Source organism: Aspergillus terreus, genomic scaffold, assembly GCF_000149615.1.
Source record: "Aspergillus terreus NIH2624 scaffold_11 genomic scaffold, whole genome shotgun sequence".
Lineage (NCBI taxonomy): Eukaryota > Fungi > Ascomycota > Eurotiomycetes > Eurotiales > Aspergillaceae > Aspergillus > Aspergillus terreus.
Genome location: NT_165934.1, coordinates 1,009,915 through 1,031,401, shown reverse-complemented (window position 1 = coordinate 1,031,401; position 21,487 = coordinate 1,009,915). Strand labels below are relative to the sequence as shown.

Below are 21,487 nucleotides of genomic sequence, written 5' to 3'. Positions count from 1 at the left end.
GATTGCATATAAGAAAAGATCTACTTGACAGCCTCGGAAAAGTAACTTATCTGTCGGGCCGTCGACTTGTCAGCGGCCCTCTTCCGCGGACTGTAGATCATTGATAAGTCACCTTGTCAGAGCTGTTAGAATGGAATCCTGCGGCCAATCTAAACGTCCAGCTCTCCAAATCAAGTCATAGGTATTCGCCCTTGCGGCAGATCGCCTGATATGTTCGGCGATGCGATGATACACTCTCCTCGGGCCTGTGCTTCCGTCCCATTTCTTGGTATTTGGAACCAGGAGACTGGATAGGGCTCAGATGTAGATCAGTGCTCAGGCAGTATGACCAATAATTGGGAATCAGTACGCTATGGCCCGTGTACTAGGACAGAGCTGTCAGATGGTGAATGGATCTCCGGGCTTTGTCAGGTTAGAGTCATATAAATCCTGGTGCGATCCTGAAGACCCGAGACGGTGGTTAGCATCGACAACTAGAGAAGATCCTGGAGCAACTCAAGAATATAGGATGAATTCGACTATTACGAAGGGGTTCCTCGAAGACTTACCAGCTTGCGCCGTAAGTATACCATCATACTTTACAGCTATAGACCTTCTGACACCCTCCCAGGCCAAGTGTGTCACAACGGCACTCGAAGCAACCTCTTGCACAGTCACCGATCAGACATGTATCTGCACGAACCAGCAGTTACTGACAAATGCTCTCGGGTGCTACAGTCTCTCGTGTGTACCTGAATTGGGTCTCTGTAAGCCAGACCGTTCGCCACGTCCAAGTACTTGGATTGACTGATATAGCATCCACCAACATGACCCGAGCTGTGTGCGGCATTCCCGAGGATAACGAAGCGGACTTGACCCCAGCGTTGGCGGGCTCGCTGGGCATGCTCGCATTGATCATGGTCATCCTGCGCTGGTCGCAGCGGATCTTCGTGAAAAAGTCCCTTGGCTGGGACGATGGTTTAATCTTGATGGCATTGGTTGGTGACTCGCAATGTATCTACCAGGGCTTCGCTTACAGTGACAGGTTTGTGCCGCTCCACTCAACTGTTTGACATTTCCGAGTAAGTTGCAAGACAGCCATGATGATATACAGAGACTCACTGTATAGTGAAATCCTACGGACTCGGTACCAATATCTGGACCATTCCCTTCGACGACGTTACCAAGCAGCTGAAGGTAGACCTGCCATCCCACGACGCGAATGACTGTACTGACAAGAATTAGCTACTCCTACTCGCCGAGGTGTTCTATATGCCATCTGAAGCGTTCACCCAGCTGTCCTTCCTGGCGTTCTACCTTCGGATCTTCCCCCCTTCCAAATACCGCTACTTCGCATACGCCCTCGGCGCCATCTCGATTTGTTTTGGGATATCAAACACCTTCATCATGATCTTCCAGTGCACACCGGTGTCGTATTTCTGGACAAACTGGACGGGCGAGACGACGGGCTCCTGCATCGACATCAGCTCTTACTCGTGGTACCGGGCGGCCATGCAGATCGCCATGGATCTTTCGATCATTGGTCTTCCTCTGTGGCCTCTGTCCAAACTCTCGCTCAGCAAGAGAAAGAGGACACTAGTGCTTCTCATGTTCTGCACTGGCTTTCTGTAAGTGTCCTGACGAGATCACTGTCAATCGAGATATTAATCCGGATAGAATTACCATCGTCAGCTGCCTGCGCTTACAGTCGCTGGTCAAGTTCTCCAAGTCCTCAAACTTCAGCAGTAAGTCCAATGCCTTCTAACGACGTAGCCCACCCTGATGAGAGACAGTGGACAACAATCCCGCGATCCACTGGAGCGTCGTCGAGTGCGATGTGGCCATCATCTGCGCGTGCATGCCATGTCTTCCCTCCCTCCTGAAGCCGATTTTCCCCGCCTGCTTCGGAACGACGAAACAGTACCCCAGCGACGAAAATGACACGCCGCCCGCCATCCGCATGAACCGGGTGAAGAAGGAGGAGTTCAGTATCCTGCACACGACCGCTTCCGAAGACGCCCTGGTCCACGGGCGGTGATTGGCGGGCGCACACCCGGTCGTTGTATCACTACATGGTTCTTATTTCGCTGACGAGACATTTTCTTGCGTCGATGTATAGAGATGTTGTTGCGAGTGGGAGCTGGGGCTCGTGGCGCCTGTGTTAGATTCGCCAATCATCGCTGTTAGAGCTGTATTCGAACGCCTCGGATTGAGTCATTGCTGGTTGTATAGATCAGATATTACGATAGAGGCTCTGGTTATGCTTGTATTCAGCATCGAGTATTTCCGCGGACTTCTGGGTAGATTGATGAAGGTTTAGTGGCGTTGAATGTAATTGTGCTGGATTAATATATAAACCCGTTTGGCTGTTACCCTATTCTCTATCCATCGCCGTTGATTCATAATCGTGCATATTCTAGTCATATCTCGGGACCCATGAGGTGTACGGCTTTATACAACTGCCACCGGGGGTGTTGGGTGACATCACGACTGCCACGTTTGCGGATCAGCCTTCTTGAGAAGGGGGTATAACCTAAAATACAAAGGTAAAATGGATGCTTTCATTAGGATACAGCTGCGGTCTAGGGAGAAGCGTAACGCGTATCGCACACCCGGATTCAACGCTCTAATCGACTAGCCACCTGGGTTCCAAGGTGCAACCCTGCATCCCTTACAAGCTTGATGGTTCATGCGGTCAGTCGTCTGGTCTGGCGAAGAGGGTGCCTGCTCTGTCTATCCAGATGGTGGTGCGTCGAGAGTTAACTCTAATCATGCTCAGCAGGCGCAACCGTCTGCTCCCATTCTGCAGCGCCCAGAATCAGAATCCCATCCGGGATAGAATTCAGATCGAACAGACTACCGAGACAAGCAACACGAACACCCAGGGTCGAGGAGGAGGAGGGGAGAGGTTCCTCCCAATGTCTTCCCCACACGATTAGTCCGGAAAATACTTGCAGGTCCCGTTGTCAACCATGCGGGCAATGCGGTACCATGGTTGTTGCCGCGCCACCAGTCGGTCTGATCGACTCCCCGCTCCGAGTCTAGACTATGTGAGTCCTGATCGAACCATAGATCTCGCCCGGGAAAAAACTTACGACCCTTTCGCTTGGTTCCAGCCCCTCCCGCCCAGTTGCAAAGGGGTGTTGCCACAGATCCATGACGAGCGCTCGACGAAAGGGGCTTGTGCTATCACTGAAGCCCCAAAGTATGCTGCGAGGTATATGAGGAGGGGGCCGGCGAATGGGGCCCAAAGTCAGCGGCGTTGTCTGTAGATCCTTAATAAACGAGTGACCTGGTCGATTTTTGCCGCCAGCGATGACCGTGAGAATGGACGAAATCCGACAGATGCTCGAGGAGTCCGGGAAAGACCTGGAGACCAACAAACACATGCTCGAAGACTTGCGTCGACAACTCGACCAAAAGACGGCCGACAATCGCAATCGCAAACGGAGCAACCCTGAATGCCTCCATGTGCGGCAGGGCATCATCAACGCCTTTGTCGATAATATTCTGCACTCGCCGAGCCCGGCGGATCGGGTGCCCGTGAAATGGGGATGCGGCGACGTCGCGCTGGACGTGTACCTGTACGAGAACCGCATGCGGACAGACTACGAGGTGTTTAAAGAGCTCTATGGCGTCGAGGTAGGTACAGCTGCCGCTATCGGTGAGTATCTCTACCCTACGGGGGGAGGGGGGCGCTGACGCAGGAATTAGTGAACAGTAACTGTGCCGAGATCCAGACAGTGTTCGACTACATGGCGGAAAAGCGCCTCCAGGGGGCCGTGATGTCTCCTGATCTCTTTGGAATCTTTGAAGATCTGATACGGTCGTTGCAGGAGATGGACGAGATTCCTCGTCGGCTGGATCCCAGGTCCAAGCTGTCTCGAGCCTGTACGGCGATCAAGTCGGAACTGGGAGGACCCGACGTCAACATTTTCATCCTGTTGGATGAACTTCGAGCACAGCCGGGATATTATGACCGGCCGGCGATCTCGCCGTGAAGCTGTATAGGTATAGTCTTTGGGGATGCCGCTGCGAAGAAAAGAATGGAAATTATTATAGTACCCAGCCCCGTTATCAAGACTGAACCGGGTCGCGATGAGGAGATAGAGCTCTGGATCTACATCGCCGACGAGACGTTAATAGGACCATGTACTACCACCATCTATAACAAACTAAGAATGATACCGTATACTGTATACTACATGCACTGTACTCCGTATTCTGCGGTGAAGGCGAATTACTGCATATCTACAACCTAGATATAGTGATAGTATACCTGGGAGATGAATGTTGTGGTCTTACCTTAGCGTATGGATCAGTATTAGCCGCTACGCCTGCCTACTTTTACACTTCACAGTGATGCTTACGTAGTTTAGAAAGACCGCTACCATTCGAGATGCTCATCAGCCGCACTTCGGTTGTCGGATACCATAGTCCAGTGGCTGTGTCTAGCTAGGTGCACATCATTGACATCATGCGGTTACCAAGTACGATATTTCACCCTGTTCAGTTGAATTGCGAATATTTGCTCACCTGGTGCGGTGTGCCGATGGGTTGTACCCTGACCCCCTTCGCGACCTGCAGAACCCCGGATGTTTAAGGGCGGGTTAGCAGTAAACCAGCGGTAGCGCTGATGGGGGCCGATATCGTTCCGCAGTATCGTGATGAGCGGTCCGGGTCATCAGACGCAGCGGCGTCAAACAAAGTGTAGAGCCTGACTATCATATTCGATCTGTTCCTGCAACTATCGTGGGACCTCGTCCCTTACACAGAGACTGAGATCACTTTCTCAAGATCTAAATGTATCCTTTTGGGCCGCTAGGTCGAGGTTTACATGGGCAGAACGCCGAGAATGCCAGCTAGCGATCAGGGAAAGAAATGCGTAGAACATGCTACTGTTAAGTGCTCGGATATCGGCAGTGAAACCCTCGAGTTTCCTAACTATGTAGCATGTACTCTGTACTAGTAACACGCTTTCTAGCGAGTTCAGATCGATATAATCAATATTTGGGATTAAGCTGGTGTTCTGCGCGTTATCGTGTGAAAAGAAACAATGACCGAAAACGACCTGTTCTCCATCCTCGGAATAGTAACTGCAGCTGTGCAAAGGTGAATGGTAGCCGTCCTGTCGCTGCTGATTTGAGCTCATCGATCTTTACGGCGGGCGCAAGAGGGTCACAACGGAAGTTCGGCTGTTCGACGTAGGGAAGGACTCCGTGGCAGGGGTGTACATAGACGTTGAGGGGCACTCAGCGCGCTATACCTTCTTTTGCTGTTCAGCTCCTGCGCCGCAATCTGGACTCCGCACCCACGTCTCCTCTCAGGCCAGATTCGCTTGCAGGGTCACTTTCCCTCGACTTGTTCCCAGTAACAATGAAGGTCAGTGTATGTGACGACTCCTCCTTGGCCTTCCTCTTGTCCGGGTGAGGAAGCCATTCACTACTTGAATACCTAACCCAGGATCAGAAAATCCGCTGGGTTTATCATCCCATCAGTTGGTCGATACAGCGTCACAATCCCCAGTAGTAAGACCCATTTCAATTTAGCGTCAAAATCTAGCCCCCTGTTTACGACCCGATGTCGCTGCCCCTATTTAAATACCTGGGGGGTCAGTCGGAGACTTCCTCCTTGCCATGTTTTCCGACTCATTGTATTCCCCGACTTCGATAGCTCCCAACACAGTGACTGTTGGAGGAGATAACGGCTACGAAACTCTCTTCCCGTTATTATGGTATTACCTTCCCTTCCCTGGCAAATGAACGAGAATCAACTGTATTCCTTCTAACAGCAGAGTCATGATATAGTCTCTTCGGCAACTCGCAGCGGGCACAGGACAAGATGGGACAGGAACCCCAGCGATAGAGTAAGACACGAAGCCGGCATAGATATTGCCCTGGCTAAAAAGACACAGTATCATTGCGGTGCACGGTTTGAATCCCCTTGGTTCTTCCGATCACGCATTCAACACTTGGAGAAAGCCCCTCGAAGAGAAAGGATGCCTCTGGCTTCGCGATTGCTTCGCAAAGGCTCAACCGAATGCGCGAATCTATCTATACGAATACAACTCCATCCCCGTTTTTGGTTCGGCCAAGGACAGCTTTGTTGGTGAGGCCAATCAACTCTTGGATGAGATATATGGTGAGCGCTGGCAAATGGTATGTTGCTAATTCTTCTTTTCATTGATTATCCCTGCGTATCGTGACCTGATGCTAACTTCGGTCTTGTGCGAAAAGAAAAAAGACATCCCAATTATCCTGGTTGGACATAGCCTGGGCGGAATCCTGATCAAACAGGTAAGTCCCCAAACTCCCACCCTCAAATCACAGAAGAATAAAGTATCCCAAAGTGTCTGACATTTTTATGAATAGGCTTTGGTGAATGCCTGGGCCAACGAGAAGTACAGAGGAATCAAGGAGGCAACGTAAGACACCGCACTGGCCTTGTTGTCATTGACGCTCACCGTTCAGTTAGACACGCCTTAGTGTTCTTTGGAACTCCGCATTCTGGCCCAGCGAGGAATGTGCAGATTGGACTCGGCATGGCTTGTGCAAGAATAGCGCGGTCTTTGCCATTTGTCTCCTCTTCGAAGATCATCGAGATACTCGAGGGAGAAACATTATTTTCTGATCTGTTGAGCGAATCATTTCGCCACCAGTTGAACCAGTACAAGATCCTGTCATGCTATGAGGGTGTCGGTGATGTATAGCTACCATTCCTCCATTAATGTCTGTGCTATTAACTTGAAAAGGTCGTGCCATTCAGTTCGGCAGTCCTTGGGCTTCCAGGCAACTGTGAGACTCAGCTGCGTATCAACGCTGATCACAGCAATATGTGTCGCTTTGATATGCGTATCCAAGCCGATGTGGATAACTATCGCAAAGTGGAACGCAACTTGCAAATGCTCTGTGCTGACGCCTTGGTGGATTTACCAAATGAGATCAATGAGACAGGTAGGTTAGAAGGTGGACTCCGTCCAACAAAGAATTGAATGCAAGAATACAATGGGGAAGTGAAGCAACTGAGACTTAGCTATGGTAGTTGCCGCCCAGGCTCTGGTTCTCTGGACTTCTTGGACCCCTCAACGGAGTTTTTGAATTGTTTTCAGTGTCTAATTCTCGGGCTCGATTCAGATGTATACATCCGCAATGTGACGCAAGGAGGACTTGATCTATCAAGCCTCCTTATGCAGCATCCGAAACCATTGGATGCTGGCACTCATGGGCGATATACCCTAAGTAAGCCCATCCATAGGAGTATAGTACTCCACAGTCCACTTCCTGCGACACAACGAAGACTTATAAAAATATAGATCTCCTGGATGCCCCTGAGCTCGCATGGCAAGTCTACCGCTTATGTGAACGCTCATCATCAGCTGCTATCGCTGAGGCAGCATCGGATGTTTCCAGCATGTACTTGGGTCTTCGCATCCTTAGAGACAGGCTAGAGACGGACACATACTCATCCAGCAACGCCGACGAGATTCAAACTCTTCTCCAGGACTGTTGCCGAACGCTCGAAAACTTTCAATCCACCTTGGATGTATACCAGAGTATGCCTCAGAATAGTCGAGCTCAATGGGACAATGTCAGGTCCTATGAAGAGTTCTATGGTCTCAAAGAGCTCAGATCCAACATCCAGTCTAACATTTCAAGGCTTACGTTGTTGAACAAGAAGATTGCCAGGTGTGTTAAAATTTCCCTCCAGTTTCAGCCAGCAGCCGCCTAATTAGATATGACAGCCGGTCTATGAATGATTTAGCACAGAAGCTGGAAGACCTTATAGGCCTAATGAACGGTGGCGATGACAACCTTTCAGTCCTGTCATCTCATCTCTCGAGCCGTTCAATATCCGGTAGCGATGACTGGCAGGTGATACATTCGGAGTTGGTCAGCGCGGGATTTCCGCCAGACATAATTTCGGAGCAACGCGAATACATCCAAAAATGGCTGATAAATGCCGCCATGGCGGGAAGGATTGACTTGGAATCCCAAGAGGAACCACGCCAGAGATCCAGAATAAACCACCCAGCCGACGCACCTCAGGTAGACGACGGAGCCGAGTCTATCCCAACCACGGAACTAGGAGCGTCCAATCTTGCTTCTAGCAATGACAGTATACGTACCACTCGGCATAATTCTGTGTATGCGCAGGATATGCAAGTACTGCCCACAACAGCTAGGTCCAAGAAAACTTCGACGAAATGGACAAGGTCTTTGGCAGCGAAGCTCAAATACGCTACCCTGGATCCGTCACGTGCCCTTACTGCAGCTGTTTGGAGCGGGGATGCCAGCTCGGTGAAAAGTATTCTGAGTTCGAGCAGCAAAATCGACAAGTCAGCGAGTTATTGGTCCAGCATTTTGGTTCTCTGCCTCAATGGAAGTAATACTGAAATGTTTAGAGATCTGATGCAGTGTGGTGGAGCCCTGGAATTGGAAAACGATCTTGGGGAGTGTGTTTCGCATGCCATCAACCACAAGCAGGCAGAAGAAATAGGCATTCTAATTACGAAAGGAGTGCGATTTGACGAACCTCAAACTGTGAAAGCCATGGCTCTTGTCACGCAAAACTTCATTGAAATGATCTTTACGAAGTGGGGAGATACGTGGGACCATGAAGGTTATGCCCATCATTTCCTCTTCAACACAGCAAAGTATGGCTACGAGAATATCTTTCAATCACTCGTCGCTCGGTATGGAGGCATCAACGCTCCTGTTAACGAAACGACAGCATTCCATCTCGCATGCCGTTCAGGGAACACAAAAAGCATACAGCTCGCCTTGGAGCTAGGCGCAAACGTCAATACGATGGATGACCGAGGGGACAATCCGCTACACGCATTGATACTCGGAGGCGAGAACAAGCTTTATGACATCGGTACAAATATAAGGCTCTTGATCAAGAATGGTGCGGCGCTTCATGGCAAGTCCAGAACTGGACAAACAGCACTCCATTTAGCAGCGAAATGTGCACATACGAAGGCTATTGAAGTGCTGGTACAGATGGGTCTCGATATCGATCTCCGGAATGCGGATGGGAATACTCCACTCCATCTAGCATGCAATCCTGAATGGGTGACTCGCAGCGTTGAACGGTTTCTTCCCAGAGCCTTGAAACGGAAAAGTTCCGAACGCACTATGATTAGATTCACTTGGGAAGAAACGAAGCTGGAGGATCCGAGAGACGAGACCTACCACCGTGGCCAAGGAGAAGGCGCCCTACGGTTGATATTGGGTTATGGGGCATCCGTGAACGTCAGAGGGAGAGAGAATGTCAGCCCTCTGCATCTTGCGGCAGAGAGTTCAGATGCCGGGAGAATCAAAGCGTTACTTGAATATGGAGCTGACCCCCTTGCTATTGATGACTACGGATGGACGACATTGCATTTTGCGGTTATCAGCAAATCGCAAGATTCAATAGATCTTTTGCAGCCGTACCGCATCGACCCGTACAAGAAAGTGTTGGTCAGCATCATTGGTACCCACGAGGATAAGATGGACGTCTTCGACCTCATGAGGGTAGTCAATAAGCACCCCAGGAGGAGAGCCGTGCACTTGGATCAGGACGATGACAGGAAAACAGATTCGGCCCGCTGAACCCCGGGGGGGGGGGGGCGTAGAGGGGAAGCGTTCTTCATACAGCACGATTAGCTAAGATGCATCTCTGTTCGTCTCATAACTTACCTAGGTAGTTAATAAGGTTATCTTATTGACTAGTAATCTACGAGGCTACATCCGGGCTTTCTTTATATATTTTTGTCTACTTATCTAGTGTACGTGCCCAGTGTAAGAGAGACACTAATAGCTGTAACTATAGAAATGGCCCTAAAATAAATTAAGTATAGCCTTCCTGGTATTTTTAAGACACCAACGCGCCGTGGAAAGACCACAAACGATCATGGTGACAATGGTTTTGTATACTCTACCTAGACATGAGGGCGAACTACCCCACATCCCGCTAAGCCGTTTCCGTCAGCTGTCATTTCGCATCATCCTTCGACCTCCTCTTCCTTTCTCCTCTTCATCCTTCTTCTTCTCCTGAACCATTTGTTCTGTTCTTCTGTCTATCCAGCTACACTATCCCTCCCTTCATCAGGTCAGGCCGTCGGCCGGGTCTTGCTACCATGGCTGCCTCCTCCAACTCTACCGGCGATGTCCCCCCTCAGGGTGGCATTCTCGAAGGCGGCAACCCATCTCACTATGATCCCAAGAACCCCATTGTCATCTTTATCATCCAGGTCAGGCGTCTCTTCCGTTCATGTGATGTAGGTGCATGTGCCAATGGTGCTTAGGCCTCCATCATCATCATCTTCTGTCGGGCTTTGCACTGGCCGCTCTCCAAGATTCGTCAACCCCGAGTCATCGCGGAGGTCATCGCCGGTATCCTGCTGGGCCCGTCCGTCCTGGGCCGGATCCCAGGCTTTACAGAGGCCATCTTTCCGACCGCGTCCCTCCCCAACTTGAATCTGGTCGCCAACTTGGGGCTGGTTCTCTTCCTCTTCCTGGTTGGGCTGGAAACCGACCTCCGTTTCTTGGTCAGCAATTGGCGGGTGGCGGCCAGTGTCTCGGCGGCGGGCATGATCCTGCCATTCGGGTTTGGATGCGCCATCTCGTATGGTCTGTACAATACCTTTCGCAATGAGCCAGACACGGTCCCTATCGATTTCGGCACCTATCTACTGTTCATCGGTATCGCCATGGCCATCACGGTATGTATCTGGTGAACATCTCGTTTCGTGGATGTCGTATTGCTTACTGGTTCGAAGGCCTTTCCCGTCCTGTGCCGTATTCTGACCGAGCTGAAATTGCTTGGAACCAATGTCGGTGTCATCGTGCTCTCTGCCGGCGTGGGAAACGACGTTGTCGGCTGGATCCTCCTCGCGCTTTGTGTCGCACTGGTCAATGCAGGATCCGGGCTGACAGCTCTATGGGTCCTTCTTGTGGCTGTGGGTTACGTGCTCGTCTTAGTCTTGGTCTTTCGGCCTCTGTTCCTTCGTTTTCTCGCAAGGACGGGTAGCTTGCAGAAGGGGCCTAGCCAGTCGGTTGTCGCCTTGACACTGCTGATTGCTCTCGCATCTGCCTTTTTCACCCAGGTCATTGGAATCCATGCCATTTTTGGCGGTTTCCTGATCGGGCTGCTGTGTCCCCATGAAGGCGGTTTTGCGATCAAGCTCACGGAGAAGATCGAAGATCTCGTTGCCGCTCTGTTCCTTCCTCTATACTTTACCCTGTCTGGACTGCAGACCAACCTCGGATTGCTGAATGATGGCACCGTGTGGGGTTACGTCGTCGGAGTTATCGCGATCGCCTTTATTGCCAAGGTCGCTGGAGGGGCGCTAGCCTCCAGGTTGTGTGGTCTCCTGTGGAGAGAAAGCCTGTCGATTGGGGTCTTGATGAGCTGCAAGGGTCTGGTCGAACTGATCGTACTGGTATGCCCGACCACTGTCTCCTCCCGGATAATCGCCTACTGACACGAGCCAGAACATCGGTCTGCAAGCAAACATCCTGAGTATCCGTACATTTACCATGTTTGTCGTCATGGCGTTGGTCACCACCTTTGCGACCACCCCACTGACCACCCTGCTGTATCCGAAGTGGTACCAGATCAAAGTGGAACGCTGGAGACGCGGAGAGATCGACTGGAATGGCAATCCGATCCAGCCTGATGGCCGTGTGGATAGTGTTGCCGTCGCCAAGGATCAATTGAACTCTAGTGCAGTTCGCAAGGTGTTGGTGTATCTGCGCCTGGATGGGCTATCGAGCATCTGTACCCTTGCCGCTCTTCTAGGGCCTAACCGCTTCGCTCAGCCTCCAGCTGCAAAAGTGCACCCGGATAAGAAAAAGTCGTTGACCACCTCCCCTGAACCGGCGGCGGAAGAGTCCGCCGCGACGGAAGTCGAAGAACCAGCTCTGCGGGTGCACGGAGTGCGGTTGATGGAACTAACGGATCGTGACTCTAGTGTCATGAAGGTATCAGAGATTGACGAATATTCTCTCTGGGATCCTGTGGTGAACACCTTCCGCGCGTTTGGTCAATGGCATGACATCTCCCTCATGGCGGGCGTCTCTGTCGTTCCGGAGTACTCATTCGCTGACACCGTTGTGGGAATGTGCCGCGAGGAATCCAGCGACCTGCTTCTGATCCCGTGGAGCGAGAGCGGTGCAATGAGCGAGCAACAAAGCGGACTCGGCGTGGATGAATCCCGTCGTTTCGTGAATGGCCCCTACACTGATTTCGTCTCGAGTGTTCTCGGTCAGTCGCCGTGCAGCGTGGGAGTTCTCATCGAAAGAAGCGTGTACACGAGGAGTTCTCGGCGGCCCCTTTTGTCCCGGCGGTCCCTGAGCGCGATGAGTGTGCGCAGTTCAGTCTGGAACAGTGCGCCTTCGGCTGCCTTGTCCCATCATATTGTGTTGCCGTTCTTTGGCGGCGACGACGATCGGTATGCGCTGCGGTTTGTCCTCCAACTAGCACAGAACGATCAAGTGACCGCTACCATTGTGCACATCGATGCCCCGCTGTACCAAGGGGCTTCGCCGAGCGACGAGTCGAGTCCTGCAGGCGCAAGCAACGAGACTGCAGCAAGTCAGTCGCCCTTGGGGCCGGAGTCGGATTCTGCTTTTGTAGGGGCGTTGCAGGACTCGTTGGCCGAACCCCTTGCGTCGCGGGTGGTCTTCAAGCGGATTTCGCCCACCAAGAAGGAGAAGGACCCGGTTACCCTGGCAGTGTCGGCCGCAAAGGAGGAAATGAGCAAGTCCACCCACAAGGCTGGGAATTTGGTGGTTGTTGGACGTCGCAACAACCGGGTGGGTTCTGAGACGGATATCAATGCTTCATCTGACGAGGTCGGTGGTGACACGAGTAGAGCTCTGGGAGCAGTTGGACAAGCCATGGTACGCACGGAGAATAGGATCATCGGCAACGTTCTTATTCTGCAGGCTGGTCGGGTAGGGTAGATGTCATATTACACCTTCTTGTTATATATTTCTTTGGATAGGTGACAGGGTCGATGTTTCAGATATACGTCTGTTCTGAATATATTTTCCATCAAGATCAACGGGTCAATGCTGTCGAAGCAGTTGGAGTCAAAGCTAGAGACAAAGCGATCGTTACTCGTAGACATCTCTAGCCATAATCTCCTAGAGCTGTCGCTTCCATCGACAGAATACCAAATCAACTAAACCTCCTCGACCTGTTCCTCCGAAGCACTCTGCTTCTTCTCCTGCCCACCCTGGGACGCAACACTCGCATTGCGCAAGATGCCCGTATCCACAACGATGCTGCGTCCCTGGCCGCGCCTCCGCTCCTTCTGCAGCTCCTTGGACAGCTTCACAGCACTCTTCTCCGGGTTATTAAAGAGGAAATCAATCTCCTCGAGAGTCAGCTTCGCCGTCTCCGGATAACAGAAATACACAAGCGGGACGAAGGCGAAATTCGTGCACATGAAGATGAGATACGCCTTCCACTGCAGCCGGTTAATAATGACCGGCGTGATCATGACGACAAAAAAGTTCTATCGCAGTCAGCACCGCCTCATCTCTACACAAACAGGGAGATTACATACCCAGATCCAATTCGACGAAATCCCAATCGCCGTGCCCTTGGCCCGGGCATGCAGCGGCAAGATCTCCGGCACGTACACCCACGGGATACAGTTGACAGACGCGCCGAAGATGAGCATGTAGACGAAGAAGAAGGCGATGGACGCGGACGAGGTGGCGTGCTCGTTCGCCTTGCCCTTGAAGCTCAGCAGGATCGACACCATCATCATGCACACGCCCAGCCCGAACGACCCCCCACATCATGGGCTGGCGGCGGCCGACGCGGTCGACGAAGAAGGTCGGGAAGAAGCTGCCGACGACGAACATGATCTGCACGCAGCCGCCGATGATCATGGAGAGGTTCTTGCTGAGGCCGACGTTGGTGCTGAGCACGGTGGGGATGAAGTAGCTGCGGGGGTGTTAGATGGGGAGGTGTTAGGAGGAAGGGGAGCGTACACGATCAGGTTGATGCCGCCGACTTGGTTCATGAATTGCATGCCGTATCCGAGGAGACTGGCTCTGTTAGAGGGTGTGGAAGGCTGGACAGGGTGAGGGTGAGGGCTTACACTCGCTGGCCGGTGCAGACTTCGTCGCGCTTGAGGATGTTCCGCCACTTGTACTCTCCATGCTTGGTTTCGATGGCAAGGGCTTCGAGGATCTCGGCTTGCTCGGCGAGAATCTTTGGGTCGTCTTTTGGTCGGCCGTAGAAGTCGCTCAGGATTTGCAGGGCTTCCTCGTTGCGGCCCTCTTTGTAGCAGTACCGCGGCGACTCGGGGAGGCCAAAGACGAGGAGGATGACGACCTGGACAGTTAGACGACAATCACAAAGATGAGGCTGGGAGAAATACAAAAGCAAAGATCATCTGGCAGGCGATGGGCAATCTCCACGCAATCTGCCCCCCGACGAAGCTCATTCCGTAATCGAAAAAGTAGCTGCACCGGTTAGAGCTGGCCAGCGACACCACAGACCATTATTATCATACCTGATGACGATACCGACTCCAACGAGAAGCGGCTCGCTGCACACCAGCTTGCCTCGTTTGGACGCTTCGCACAGCTCGGCCTGATACATCGGCACCGTGGAGGTCTCAATGCCCGTTCCGATGCCGGTCACGAACCGGGCGACCATCATATGCGGGACGCTGTACGCGGAGCATTGCAGCGTGGCACCGATCTAGGGCATATTGTCAGCGCGCTGCACCAGAGCCAGCCAGCCATTTACTCTGTCCACGTACAACAACCCAGACCATGGCCAGCCACATGGCCCTCCGTCGGCCCAGCCAGTCGCCAACGAGAAAGTTCACGATGCACCCGAAGAAGCAACCCAGGTTGTAGATGGAGACAATGATGCCCAGCAGACTATCGCCCGGATGGCCCATGGTGCCGAGAAAGTCCTCGTTTTCGACGATGCCCGAAAACACGCCCTGATCGTATCCTGCGTCCATTAGCACATGCGCGCAACGCAATCGATGCGCATACCAAACAGGATAAAGGCCATGCCACAGGCCGTCCATATCGCCGCCTGCAGGACGAACCCAGGCCGGAAAATATCAACCTTGACCATGATGAATCTATTAACGAGAAAAATGTACAGACGGAGGAACACCGCGTGTCTCCGCCGGACGTCCCTTATATACCTAGGTCTCATACTACAGATGTACTACAGCACGAGTCATGATGCGTCGGGCAATGATACCCCGGCCGGAACAAAGACCGAACCCCCAGTCGGGCAGTCGGAGCCTCTCGTTGCCTCGTGTTTCCCCAGATGCCCGCTACCCCGCAAGCGTCTAGCCCCGAAGCGGCAATAAAGCGGTAAGAAGACCAAGATCGGCGTGTAGAGATGCCTTTTTGTGCGCTTTCTGGCGCCTCGACGTCATCGTCGAGATGTCTAGGAACGGATAGTCCGCAACGGGATGGTCGAGGGGGACGGTACTACCTAGGAGTAGTATCCCGCGTATGGTGCTACGCCACCCGTAGTAGCATCCATCGTTGCGTTCCTTGGCGTGGGATCCATGATCTGATGGAGTCGATCTTGCCAGTGCTAAGAGCTTGGTAGGTGTAGAAGTATGCCAAGTTGATTCTCATGCTTCGCTGGGTTGTTGTAGTGGGGAGTTGCTCTAGGGACAATTCTTTGAGCCATTGCTCACGATGACTATTGGCAAACAGGCTGGAAGGAATACTAAAATGATCCTCAGAGTGGAATCGTTTATTATAACGATTTCTTTGTTCTCTTGCTATCCCCTTTATCCCCATGCATGGCGTTCTATACTACTAGGCTGCTTAGGGCAAAGGCGAGTGGAAGGAGCACTGAATGGAAAGGAAAACACGGGGAGAGAGTATATGACACGAAATCATATATTCCTAGTGCTAGACTATTGCTTCTCTATGTAGATTGACGATAAAGCACCTTCTGGACCATGATCTGACAGTCTGAATAATAGTCCTCAGCAGTCAGAACGGAGAATATCCGATGTCGCTCGCCTACTGGGACTCAACAGTTACAAGAGCGGTATGGCCAAAGCCAATATATCGACCGCATTTACTAGTAGCGCCAGTGGCGGGTCTACGATCTCGGCTCAACTGCCATGACTACTGCCAATGTTATGCTGAATCGTGATGGTACTGATTATGCTATTCATCAATGCAATAGTGTATTTCCATCTCATCAAATCCATGCCAGGAGAGGTGATTCATGAGGCCAGCCCAATCCTTCAGAGCCATAATGAAATACCAGAAAGCCAGTTTCTTGTTGTTTGTCTATGTATTCAAACGACGCCAATGCAATCACCATGTAAATGCAATCAACCCAACGCATCACGACGCGCCCGTAATATGCGAGGCCAGCTTGGAGCGCTTCCGCAGCTGAGGGCCATACACAAACAGCACGTACGGGATAAAGGTGAGGATGGTCGCGATCAGCGCCAGCAGCAGACCCGCCCACTGGCTGCCCATGTTGTGGAAGAACTGCGACGCGAACAGCGGCGACACCGCACCGAGCGTATTCCGCATGAATCCCTGGCCAGCGATGGCCGACGACGAGTTCTCGCCGTAGCAGTCGGAGGTGAAGCTGTAGCACGACTCGAAGATGAAGAAGATGCCGACGGTGATGAAGACCAGCGCGATGACCGGGGCGATCCAGTGGATGAAGGCGTACTGCGTGAAGCTGTAGATGAACAGGCCGATGGGCAGCCACACGGCGCCATACATGGCGCCATACAGGCGGGCCTCGGGCCGCGCCTGATTATCGCCGCTGGCCACCAGCGAGTTGTACTTGCGGATCTGCAGGAAGTTCAGGGCGAAGCCGACGGTGGTGCCGATGCAGAGCGAGATGTACGGCAGGCCGGCCATGCCCTCGCTCCATCCCTTCTTCTCCTGGAAGGTGATGGGGATGACGGAGAGGAAGAGGAAGGTGAGGAACCAGGCGAAGCTGATCCACAGGCCGAAGAAGAAGACGACGGGCTCGGTGGCGAGCATCTTGAAGGCCTTGACGGACGAGTTGTGCAGCATGGTCTTGATGTCGGGGGCCTCGAGGTCGTTGGGCGTGACGTAGCGCTCGTCGCCGGTCTGCGTGCGGATGAGCTTCGCGCGCTTGGCCAGCCTGACGCTGCCGCGGGTCTCGGGGAGGCAGAAGATGATGACGATCGCCAGCGGGATGTTGGCCAGCCCCTGGACGCCCTCCACCCAGCGCCAGCCGATGGCCTGGTCGATGAAGCCGGCGTAGATGGGCGCGCCGACGGTGCCGAGGATGGCGACGTACGAGAAGGCCGCCATGGGGATGGCACGCTCTTCGGGCCGGTACATGTCACCGAAGGTGCCCCCGACGAGGATTGTGCCCACGCAACCGAAGAGACCCAGCAGCGCGCGGCAGACGAGGATGGTGGCGATGTTCTTGCCGAGGGAGAGTCCGATGAACATGATTGCGAAGAGGACGTAGGCGCCGACGTAGACGACGCGTCGACCGGCCAGCTCGCAGAAGGGAGCAAGGAAGAGAGGCGCCAGAGCGCAGGTGAAGTTGAACGTGAACAGACCCAGCTGGCCCAGTTCTTCCGAGACACCAAAGTCGGCGCACATTCGCGAGATGCCGGAGCTGTAGGCTGTCGTGGCGAGACCGATGAAGAGGGTCATGAGGCAGAGGAGCAGCGAGATGAACGCCTTCTTGCCCTGGCTCCAGTTGAACGGGTTCTCCGTGTCGCCGGGGGCAAAGTCGAGCACGATGTACTGCTTGTCATTTTGGACAGTTTTTCGAGCCAGCGTTAGAGGAAGGTCAAAGTCGAAAACCTGCGTGAGGGCTTCCTGGGAGGATGTGGAGGTGTCGTCTGCGACTTTCTCAGCATGCTGGCCGCCAACCACCCAGCCTGACTCTGGTACAGCGTGGAAGTGAGACTCAGCAGCGGTGTTCTCAGTGTGTGAGAACACGCCAGGCAGGGTATTATCTTTCTCCTTGTTCATGTTGGATATGGAGCCCTGGGGTAGAGAATGAGGAGAAGGGGGGTGAGAGATGGAGTAGAAGGGGAAGCAAATGGGGAGAATGGGCTAGGCTATATAAAAAGACGATTCTCCATGGCACCTGATGCGTCATGGCATTGTCTGGGGCGTCGTTGAAAGGAATTCTAGGAGAAATTTGCGCAGCACGCAGCCAACGAGATCTCCAACGACCCATTATTCACTGCCCTCAGCATCCAAACGCCGTATTCGGCATTCCCCACGGCTTCTACGGCTCCTCCGTCTCGTGCAGTCGGGTGATAGTGTGAGGCTACCGGTGGGTCGGTGAAGTTGGATGCTCAATATGTTAGGGTTCACTTTCCTGGCCTGACTTTGGCAAAAACCTGCATTACACCACTACTCTACCTGCACGCCACCATATCTCAGGCAATTTCGCCCGCTACATCATTATATCCACCATCCCTGTCGCTATGCTCTGTACCTGCACCTTAAATCGTGCTACTTTGTCTCCTGGCCGTGTTCGGAACTCGCCCGAGCCGCTGCTCCATAGTTAGATCATCCCACGCCGAAGGCCGGTTCGGCATCCCGATGCAGTAAAGGGCTATGCAACGTGTCCGTCGGACCGGTTCGGAGGGCACATTGCCACCCCATGGAGCTCATCCCACGCAGCAGTTCGGTCGGCCCGGGGTGTATCTTCGGGTCGACCTCGGGGAATCTCGCTTGCGCGTCGATCTTGGAGAGAACCAGATCTGAAGATGTCCCTGGTATATAGGTCTGGGGCGCGTCTATCGGGATGTGTGTTCCAGGAACTCATCGGAACCTTCAGCATTCACATACAGATACTATCGATCTCTTTCTTTCGGCCAGGTACAATACAGCATCGTTGCCGGTGAGATACTCCGTGCATACCCCTTTCGTCCGTCCGGGTCCACGCTGTCAGCCCCATCGTAAAACTTTGAAGGCGGCGCGCCACGTCGTTGGGGTCCAATTATTAATAGTGCCTTCTCCAAATCGGTTGCGTGCATCGTGAGCATCCGATGTTAGTGACTTGCACATTGGCTGGTTAGCCTGCTAGACGGATAACCCGGATATATGGGTGTTTCTGTATGGGTGCTTCACCGAGCGGACGGAGTTCCTCGCATAATATGGCTGGCGCACAGTGCATGCAGCAGATCGATCCAGTATGCAGTCACTGACCGCATTGCCAAATGGGTTGAACGGTCTGATGGCCTTTTTCCTGTCTTGGGAGATCTTGCCGCATTGCGGACATCGGATCGGAGACGGTTATAAGGGACTGAATGTAGTGCCTTGGAATGGCGTCAACCGAGAAGTCTTAAAGCTAACAAAACGGTCATGCTGTGGTCCGTCTACGTAGTCGATCGAGTTCTCCATCTGCCATTGGACTTGGAAGTTGGACTGGACTTACCACCAAGAGTACTCGGTTACTACGGTACTATCTATCAAAAGGTGTCAAGTTTTCTGTAGAGTTTGCTCAGAACCCTGTTGTCGGATCCGAGAAGCATGTTATCTTCACGTGGCGCATGACATCGACAGTCATGCTAGATTTCTAAGCATGAAACTTGACTCTGTATCGGGTTCGCCGTTCTTCTACACCATAGCCATCCGTCATACCATACGAAACATGCTTGATCAGGAAAATAACTAGGAAGTATACATCATGCGATCAATATGGAGACATCCCGATCATGAGAAGGCATTTGTCCAGCAGGGATACATCGCTGTATATATCACGGAATATATATCGCGAGGTGCGATTCGATCATATGTCCACCTATGCTCAACACAGGTCTAAGGTGGCAACCATATCCCAGTGAAACCACTGCCGCCACGAGTAAAACAGCAAGCTTCATAGGTTGTAGTTCAGGATGGCCTATTTACCCCAGGTTGTGTCATGCGCCCTGAATCAACGAGGAAGAGACGTCACCATCAGCCATGGCGCTCATTTTTATGAAAAAGATACAGCCTACGAGTAAGACTACAGATGAACAATCACAAAACAAGTCCAGTTAGGACTTGCAAATAGCCTGCGCCGCGCAACTAACATTGACCTCCGTCCTCTACAAATGCTGTTGGCACGAATGGGTCCAGCCATGCCGAGTATCCCGATCTCATCACTATGGGCGACTAGTCTCCTGGTGCGTTTCGTTCATAGCTCGGATGCGAGCGGATAGCTAGGAACAGCAGCGTGTGGACAAGCGTCGCGGGAGACGAGATGCAGAGCACCCTCCCACTTCCCTTGACTGAGGTGATCGCACGGGGTCAACGAAGAGCCTCTCACAGAAAGGGCGGATGGCCCTCGCTCACCGTCGATATCACAGTCGCGAAGCCCTGATAGACATTGTCTCGATATTGACGGATTGTATCTCCTAGAGATAGCTGATCCACGGTAGGGCGTAAGTGACCGCACAGATGGGTATTCGCCCATGTCGAGTCGGGTATGAAGAGGTGGTTCAGTTTCAGCTGCGGTGCAAGGAATGATGCAGCGACTCGGTGGAACGGGTGATCGCAACGTCAGGACGCTCGTCGTATTCACATTATTGAACAGGAAAGTATCGAAGAATAGCTTTGAGCCATACTCATGAGTCGAGGCGGTTCGGTACTGGGCGGATATTTATGGATGACTTGTGCTGCAGACGGTCCTCTGCCTCCAGGAGCGTTAGTCCAGCGAGATCACAGTGATGGAAGCCTACCATCCCACACCTTGTGGCGTAAATAGGCGTCTATTCTCATGGATTTAGGCACCAGCTACGGGGAGTCTTCGCTGGATATGTATCGGCGCCAAAGTGGCCATCTGACCGAACGAAGGGTTTGGGAGTTGGGGATTGTTGGAGTATTCGCCGGCGTCGTGCCCAATCATCAAGGCAGAGGAGAAAGGTAGGCATATTACAAAGATGACCCTGGCGTATAGGCTGCTAAACATAAGTATCGATCTATTAATCTTTCGACTGAGGGATATTGAGCAGAAGACGACTTTTGCGATCGGATAGATGAAGTCCTTCCAGGAACCAGCAGTCAGTCCTCAATGATAGGGATAGAGCGGAAGAGCACCTTCGGCTTGGTGCATATTGACGTGAATTGGAATGCGATTTGCGAGAATATTGTCGCATATTCACTCGCTGGTAATCAATATGCCTAGAAGCACACCGCATACTTCTGGCCGTGACCATGATTTCAGCCATCAACTTTGCGAATAATCTCTCTTAGGCATGTCGCTGCAGGAGCAGGGATCGAGGAACTGTTGATGTCCCTTAATTCAGGGATCGCTGGCAGACTAGCCAGATAACCGCCTATAGTGCTACCACCTCCTGCGCGAGAGCAGCCAACGGCGCCTATGAAACCACCACTGCAGTCTCCAGGCCAATGAACGTCGGTCTGGATATTGATCTCAGACGGATGGCTTCGGAGGATTTCTCTTCTGAGAGATAGCCGATGCGCCGGGTCAGTGGAGACAACACAGAGAGCCCTTCTTTCCTCCTGTCTCACTCTCGGAGAGAAGCCGACAGAAA

At 52.6% G+C, this 21,487-nt stretch overlaps 6 protein-coding genes across 6 annotated transcripts; 4 read left to right on the top strand and 2 right to left on the bottom strand.

Moving 5' to 3' along the window:
- Positions 1 to 352: 352 nt before the first annotated feature.
- Positions 353 to 2,017, top strand: ATEG_07796 (uncharacterized protein; the record flags this gene model as incomplete). Its single annotated transcript, XM_001216417.1, has 6 exons — positions 353 to 559; positions 611 to 668; positions 718 to 977; positions 1,225 to 1,607; positions 1,657 to 1,724; positions 1,773 to 2,017. The coding sequence occupies 6 exons, from the start codon at positions 353 to 355 to the stop codon at positions 2,015 to 2,017; spliced, it is 1,221 nt and encodes a 406-aa protein (XP_001216417.1).
- Positions 2,018 to 3,294: 1,277 nt separating this feature from the next.
- ATEG_07795 (uncharacterized protein) lies at positions 3,295 to 3,980 on the top strand (the record flags this gene model as incomplete). The annotated part of the gene is made up of 2 exons (XM_001216416.1): positions 3,295 to 3,621; positions 3,687 to 3,980. The coding sequence occupies 2 exons, from the start codon at positions 3,295 to 3,297 to the stop codon at positions 3,978 to 3,980; spliced, it is 621 nt and encodes a 206-aa protein (XP_001216416.1).
- A 1,730-nt stretch (positions 3,981 to 5,710) lies between these two features.
- On the top strand, positions 5,711 to 9,575 carry ATEG_07794 (uncharacterized protein; the record flags this gene model as incomplete). The annotated part of the gene is made up of 10 exons (XM_001216415.1): positions 5,711 to 5,713; positions 5,787 to 5,845; positions 5,894 to 6,137; positions 6,216 to 6,275; positions 6,351 to 6,403; positions 6,454 to 6,682; positions 6,731 to 6,932; positions 7,113 to 7,217; positions 7,292 to 7,664; positions 7,721 to 9,575. The coding sequence occupies 10 exons, from the start codon at positions 5,711 to 5,713 to the stop codon at positions 9,573 to 9,575; spliced, it is 3,183 nt and encodes a 1,060-aa protein (XP_001216415.1).
- A 527-nt stretch (positions 9,576 to 10,102) lies between these two features.
- Positions 10,103 to 12,932, top strand: ATEG_07793 (Kha1p; the record flags this gene model as incomplete). The annotated part of the gene is made up of 4 exons (XM_001216414.1): positions 10,103 to 10,243; positions 10,322 to 10,687; positions 10,745 to 11,407; positions 11,460 to 12,932. The coding sequence occupies 4 exons, from the start codon at positions 10,103 to 10,105 to the stop codon at positions 12,930 to 12,932; spliced, it is 2,643 nt and encodes an 880-aa protein (XP_001216414.1).
- Positions 12,933 to 13,153: 221 nt separating this feature from the next.
- On the bottom strand, positions 13,154 to 15,081 carry ATEG_07792 (uncharacterized protein; the record flags this gene model as incomplete). Its single annotated transcript, XM_001216413.1, has 8 exons — positions 13,154 to 13,489; positions 13,541 to 13,714; positions 13,770 to 13,926; positions 13,974 to 14,036; positions 14,084 to 14,352; positions 14,545 to 14,691; positions 14,753 to 14,952; positions 14,997 to 15,081. 8 exons carry the CDS (start codon positions 15,079 to 15,081, stop codon positions 13,154 to 13,156), a joined length of 1,431 nt encoding a protein of 476 aa, XP_001216413.1.
- A 1,250-nt stretch (positions 15,082 to 16,331) lies between these two features.
- Positions 16,332 to 17,966, bottom strand: ATEG_07791 (uncharacterized protein; the record flags this gene model as incomplete). Its single annotated transcript, XM_001216412.1, has 1 exon — positions 16,332 to 17,966. The coding sequence occupies one exon, from the start codon at positions 17,964 to 17,966 to the stop codon at positions 16,332 to 16,334; it is 1,635 nt and encodes a 544-aa protein (XP_001216412.1).
- Between the last annotated feature and the right edge of the window lie 3,521 nt (positions 17,967 to 21,487).